The sequence below is a fragment of the Petaurus breviceps genome, unplaced genomic scaffold (assembly GCF_028583685.1).
Source record: "Petaurus breviceps papuanus isolate PSGF00001 unplaced genomic scaffold, PetGlider_PUasm1.0 118, whole genome shotgun sequence".
In the NCBI taxonomy this organism is placed as follows: domain Eukaryota; kingdom Metazoa; phylum Chordata; class Mammalia; order Diprotodontia; family Petauridae; genus Petaurus; species Petaurus breviceps.
The window spans coordinates 8847845-8854670 of NW_027185616.1; the positions used below are offsets into that span (position 1 = coordinate 8847845).

The 6826-nt window shown below is 43.0% G+C and overlaps 1 protein-coding gene across 1 annotated transcript; it reads left to right on the plus strand.

Moving 5' to 3' along the window:
• Nucleotides 1–1606: 1606 nt before the first annotated feature.
• On the plus strand, nucleotides 1607–6409 carry RMI2 (RecQ mediated genome instability 2). The gene is made up of 2 exons (XM_069085921.1): nucleotides 1607–1962; nucleotides 5334–6409. The coding sequence occupies exons 1-2, from the start codon at nucleotides 1647–1649 to the stop codon at nucleotides 5480–5482; spliced, it is 465 nt and encodes a 154-aa protein (XP_068942022.1). The 5' UTR covers nucleotides 1607–1646; the 3' UTR covers nucleotides 5483–6409.
• Nucleotides 6410–6826: the final 417 nt, after the last annotated feature.

Consider the following 6826-nt stretch of genomic DNA (forward strand, 5'->3'; position numbering starts at 1 on the left):
ACACTGCTTCTGAGTAATCCTACTTGAAACTTTAATTGTTCACCATTACTCCTAGAGGCTTGTAGGGAGTTATAGCCATCCATCCTTTAGAAACTTGTCTCACCAGTGTGAGTGGGAGGTGGGAAGTGATCCCAGAGGAGGCACCTACTATACACACCTTTCCTGGTTATTCACTAGTAAGAAAATGAGCTCTTTTCCCCACCATTCTCCTTCCCTATCTTCATTTTTATTAGGTGATTGAAGTTTAAATTACTGGACACAGATGAGTAACAAGAGAGATTATTAATGCTTAGACCAAAATCAGAAGGTAATCATGATGAAACTATAGAATTCCACAACTGAAATTTCCACCTTTGTGAGCTTATAATACTGTGAACACCCTGGGATGATGTAAACAGCAGGCCGGACCAGAGGCAGGGAATAGACTAACTTCTTGTGGTCCTCCTGTCCAGACTCGGGGTTTGAGAACTTTTCATTTGTGATAGGAAACTGAAGAGGTTTTGGGTTCACAGAGATCCTAAAATTATGGGAAACACAGGGTTTAGGACAGAAAGGATTAAAATCATTTAATAAAATAAAATCATTAGATTAAAATAATTTAATCTAATCTACCCACATCATTTTATATGAAAAACTTGAGAACCAGAGAAGGAAAGTTTAAGGTCTATAAATGAGCTTTGCAGTTTCCCAAACAATGTTAAAGCATGGTGCAAATCTTGAAGTGCTATATAAATATTAGCAAGTACCATTTCCCAATAAAATAATATTACTATATTGTTATTGGGAAATAATAAAAGCTAACATTTATATAGCACTTTAAGATTTGGATCCCCACCCTGCTGTTTAAGGGAGATAATATATGTAAAGTATTATGCAAACTTTAAAGTACTGTGTAAATATTAGGCATTATTATTTCCTGTTTGCATATTTCCCAATGTTGTGTAAACCTTAAAATGATACGTGTTAATAACAAATATTCCTTCCTGATAGAACTGTATATAATGCAATATTATGTTATTTCCAATAATGTTAATTTAGTTAATAATACCTAACACAACACTTGCCTAATATTGAAAAAATAGTAATAGCCAGTCCGCATATAAGGTTTTAAGGTCTGTAAGCGTTTTTACATAGATTGTAAGTTCCTTGAGGGCAGGGACTGCCTTTACCTCTTCAGAGCCTGCCTGGCACAGAGAGTTTAATAAATGTTTATTGAATTAGGTTGACTATCTCTTTGAGGCGGGCTGGGTGGTGTCTCGGAGGAATCCCGTGATCTTTGCCTTAAGACAGGGCTCTCAGTTGACAGCAAGAAGATAAAGTGGCTGGGCGCGTTGGAACTTTCCTCCTCCCTGTTGGGACATCCATCATCCCGGAGAGAGGCTTAGAGCTAAAGGCAGCACCTGCGCCCGGGGCAGGGGAGGGCAGGGAGGTGGCCCCAGTTCCTGCACCCACCACACCTGCAGGCGAGCCCTCCCTTCCATTCATTCAATAACCCCGCGCGCGAGCCCCCGAATCCCCGCCTTCTCCGCCCAAGACCGCCTCCCGGCCCTTTCCATTGGCGGACTCCGCCCGCGCGCTCCTCATTGGTGGAGTCGCGCGCCATTAGGGCCGTCCGTCAAAGCTGGCGGGAGAGTGTGGTTAGGGCCATGGCGTCAGACTCTCTGTCGGCCGGCTCCGGCCGGGGGCGGGGCCCAGGCCCGTCAGTGCGGCTCCCCACGGCGCCCCCGCTGAAGCTGCTGGCTGGGCAGCTGCAGCGCTGCGCCGTAGGCGGACCGGGGGCCTGGCAGCTGGTCCGGGAGCCGGCTGGCCGACCTCCGCTGGAGCTGGCGGCTGTGTGGATGCAGGGCCGAGTGATGGAGGCGGCGGAGCGGGGCGGCTGGGCGCGGCTGCGGGACTCAAGCGGTTCCTTCTCGGTGCAGGGCCTGGAGCGTGTGCCCCAGGGGAAGCCTTGCCTGGCCCCAGGTAACCTGCCCCGCCCCTCCCCCTTGGCCCGCCCTTCTCTAATGTTGGTCTCGCCCCTCCCCTCTGGCCCGCCCCTCCCCTTTGGCCCGCCCTTCTGTAATGTTGGTCTGGCCCCGCCCCTCCATAACTTTAGTCACGCCTCTCCCCTTTGGCCCTGCCCCTCTTTCGCGTTGGCCACGCCTCCCATCTGGCCCCGCCCCTGGTCCTTCCGAAGTCCACGTGGCGCCGAGGATTGAGCCAAGGACCAGCAGCTAGAAAGGCCTGGGTTCAGGTGCAGCCACCGACACTTCCTTACTGTGCGACCCGGGACAAGTCACTCAACTTCTCTGGGACTCAGGGCCCTCTTCTGCAGAATTAAGGAATTGGGCCCAAAGACCTCTAAGATAGCCCCTTCCAGTGCTCAATTTATAAATCTACAAACGGATCTGTATGTTCAGGAGCCGGAGTTAAGGAAGGCTGGGTTTTAACCTTGGTTTGATGAATGCTGTGCTGTGTGGGCCTGGGCTAATCACCTAACCTCTCTGAGGCGTAGTTTCCTTATCAATAAAATGAGAGTGAGTGGAGTCAGTAACCTTTAAGACCCCTTCACAGGCCAGATTTCTGCACCTGGGTCCATGCATCCAGATGCCTGATTTGGGGTAGAGTGCAGGGACTGGAATCTGGAAAGCCTGGATTTTAATGCAGCATGCTCCCCCCGCCCAGGTGTAAACTGTGTGGCCTTGGGCAAGTTGTTGTGAGGTTTTACAAGATCATATGTGCAAAAGAAAATTGTCCCTCGTGTTGCTTGTTTTTGTTCTCCTAGGGTGGAAGGGAGCTTCAGGGCCGTCCCTGACTTGGTGGAAAGCATACTCCAGTCTGAATCCAGGAGGAGCTGATTTCAGATCCCAGATCTGTCAGTGTGTGACCTTGGGAAACCCACTTAACCACTCTGGGCCCTTCATTTATGATCCTGTGACTTGTCTGGGCCTCAGTTTCCTGCTAGCTCTATATCAGTGTGCCTCTTTATTTTACTGATAAGAAAGGAGCCCCAGAAAGGAAGTAATTTACCCAAAGGCAACAGAGATGGAACTAGAACCCAGTTCTCATAGGATTAAAAGATTTAAAACCAAAAAGACTTCTTTTTTTAATGGACAGAGGTACCTAAATATGAATCATTTTACTTCCAAAAAGCTAAAACTAGAAATGGGTACAAATTATTTTATACAAAATCTACCAGGACAGATTGCCAATAAACAGATTATGTATCATTCATCATTGAACAAGTTCAGTGACTGAATGTAGACCAATAACAAACCAACATTTCAGTCATGTGATTGATTTTTTTATAGTTGATGCACTTAAGGCCACTATTTTATAGAATAAGATAAATTTTTTTCAAGATTTATTTTTGTGTTGTAAGTACTTGATTTTTTTTAATATACTCTTAAAATAACCCATAGGAATCAGAATTTCATCAGCAAATAGATAAAATGAAAAAAAAAACAAAAATAATCCAAGAAACAATAATCAAAATAACACCCCTGTAATAACACCTTGCAGCTGCATAGCATAAAGGGCTTTATTAAAGGAGTGCAAATCTTGACCATCTTCTTCACTTTCCTCAGAGACTGGGATGTTTCTTGGGTTTTCGTGTAATCTATTTTAGAGTTACTACTCTTGACTTCTTGTAAATAACTACGCTTGCTCCCCAAAGACAGGGGAGCTTATAGTCATGTTCAGTCCCCAGCAATTCTCCAGGGAGTTCCATTTGGGCTCTTTCTCCCTTTATCTAGAAACTTGCTGCTTGCTAATTGTTCAGGTCTCTATCTATTTTTGAGGCAACTAGGTGTCAGAGTCAATAGAGTGCCAGCCTTTGAGTCAGAAAGATTTACCGTGAGTTCAAATCTGGTTCCAGACACTTCCTATCTGTGTGACCCTGGGTAAGTCAACCCAATTTGCTTCAGTTACCTCATCTGTAAAATAAGCTGGAAAAGGAAATGGCAAACCACTCCAGTATCTTTTATAAGAAAACCCAAATAGGGTCACAGAGTCAGATGTGACTGAAAAAAACGACTGAACAAAAACCATTTTTTTTTACATCACTTTTTCTCTGGAGCAGTTGTCACATCCTGAGGGTGTCTAAGCCTGCTATCAAAGCCTTTGTATCAAGCTGTCAGTTGAGAGCTTCTCTCTCTGTCTTCCTGTTTGACTTCTCTCTTCTCTGGGTCACCAGTCATTCTACCTTGCAACTCCAGATCATGCAAATGTAAATTTAGAATTTTTGAACGCCCCATGGGAGACTAGAGTGTTATTGCTTATGTGGAGACCCTACCACCTGTGGTAGCATCAAAGTAAAAAGAACCTAGGACTAAATCTACCTGTCTTCTTTTGGTAACAACCTTGGGGACAAGAATATAAGTCAGTCCTGGAGGATGGAGATAATGTGATACAAAAAAACAAAAACAGAAGCTCTATGGCATGTATCAAGGCCTGGCAGCTTGCCTGTCCTTCATGCTGTTTGGGGTTTTTTACACAATTGAGTTTTGTGTGGTTTAGATCAGCCAAGTTTTGCTTTCAAGGAGGACCACTTCTCTGAGGAATTGGGAAGAGGGTAGTGGTTAATATGTCATTAGATCATTAATATGGCAGACTGCCCTCTTGTTGATTTATTTTAGTTTGCCCGGTGAGTGGTCTGGGATTAAGTGGAAGGTGGCAGGATATCAGCTTTGTGCAATCTGGACCAGAATGGTGCTGTCTGCCAAGCTTTTTTTGGCACTGTCAAAGGAAAATTGGATTTGCTCTCTGTGGATCCGTCAGAGAGGTTTACCCTACGCCCTTCGAAGATGAAGACTGTCCCATCTGCAGAGACCAGGGGCTGGTTCTTCTCTTGTAGGGCTATTCCGTGGCTGTCAATAAAGGAGCATTATATCAGATGTCATGGATTTTCTTCTACTTTTACAAGTTCCCAGCTAAATGTAACATAGAGCTTTACAGTAAGTCTTCTATCACAGCATGTCAGTATTTGCATGAGGATTGGCTGTTATGGTTTTGTTTTTAACTTGGGACTGAAGATACTGATACTGTCCAGCTGTGTTTTTGTCCTGATCTCCTCTCCACCATCCTCTTCCCTAATAATGATAGACAGCATTTGTATAGTGCTTTTAGATTTGCAGTGTTTTCCATATCTTACACTGCTTCATTCCTTTGATTATCCATGCTTTGGAATTTTGATCTCTAATATTTCTTCATTTCTTTTTTTCTACCTTTGGTTCTAAGTATTTACTTTGTCATTCTAGGGTAGTTATACTCTTTGAAGAATAAAAACCTTGTTTGCTTTAAAATTTAATTGATTTATTCAGTAACCAAATTTCCCTTTCTTTTTTTTGTCCTAGGAAAATATGTGATGGTGATGGGAGTCATTCAGACGTGCCATCCTGAACCTTGTCTTCAAGCTGTGAAGATGACAGATCTTTCTGAAAACCCTGTACATGAAAGTATGTGGGAACTGGAAGTAGAAGATTTGCACAGGAATATTCCCTAAGTGCATTTTAATGTGGAGTTTAAGGGAACTGGAATTACAAGTGTATTTTGGGTCTTGCACCTTTTGGGTCTCCTGGGCCTAATTGTATCTGCTAGTTTGTGTTTCTTGAAAGTTCCCTAGAGTACTTGGGGTGAATCGACTAGATCATTGGTTTACAGACCCAGTGAGAATTTAGGACATTTTCATGCTGTGGCTATTTCAGAATATTCGACTGCAGGAGAAGCATCCATTCCCCCTGCTGAGAATGCTGTTGCTGATGGAAAGCAGATGTTTGCTGTGCATTTTTGTTTTTGTTTTATTTTAAAAGCACACGAAAACCTCACACTGCATTTCCCAAATATTACAAGTGATGGTATTTTTCCATTACTGCAGCGACCCTGTTTTAGAATGCGGAATTTGAATCCCAGTCATTGGCTATGGTGATTAAAGTGTGGTTATGGTCAGGAAAACAGACTGTGTAAAAGGAATGACATCATGGCTCCGTTTATTCTCCATCAACGACTTCCAGATCCAGTTTGCAAGTCAAATGACATTTTTATAACTGCGGGGCACAAACTGCTGTCTGCAAAATACAGCTGTCTTTCCTCTTCAAACACCACTCCACCACTGAGGCTTAGCTTTCCCTGAGATAGGGACAGTTTCTTCCTTCACTTAGATGTTGTTGAAATGCTTGCTGAAAGGTGCTGTAAAGAAGAGAGCTAACATTGAGATAGATATGTGTATGCATTCAGAACGTAACTGAACTGTAGCTTTTTCTTCATAACTCTGAACAAGAATCCTTGAGGGAGTACGCTATTCCCTTTGACTTCTGATTCTATAAAATAAGAAGAGTGTGGTTTAATCTTGTATATGTTGAGTTCTGTGTTCATGTATTCATTCTCATGCCTCATTTTTTTCTTTCCTTTTTAAAATAAAATTTTACCAGGATCTTTTGTTTTCACATTGCCTGGATTTCCCCCCTATAATCACCCACTTTCCCTCCTCCCAGAGAGCCATCCATATATTTAATTTTTTTCTTTAGATTGTAAGCTCCAAGGGGATAGGTATTATATTTTATACATAATGTAAAGGAATGAATGAATGAAAAAGCATTTAAACATTTGAATATATGTCAAGTACTGAAGTGCTGAAGATACCAATAGAAATACTGAGATGGTCCCTGCTCTTAAGGAGCTCACATTCTAATTAGGGGAGATGTAAAAGAACTTGGATGCAATGCATGAGGACTCTAAAGTCCTCAGAGTTAAAAGGGAGCTTGTATATAAGTTTTGACTTTGAATAAATGGATGAATAGCAAGCACCTTTGGTCCTTGGGTTAAGTTATAGAAGTAAATGCTGGTGACT

Coding starts and splice junctions, on each gene's coding strand:
- RMI2 (XM_069085921.1), top strand. CDS start 1,647: ATGGCGTCAGACTCTCTGTCGGCCGGCTCCGGCCGGGGGCGGGGCCCA. Junction 1,963..5,333: donor GAAGCCTTGCCTGGCCCCAG/GTAACCTGCCCC, acceptor TTTTTGTCCTAG/GAAAATATGTGATGGTGATG.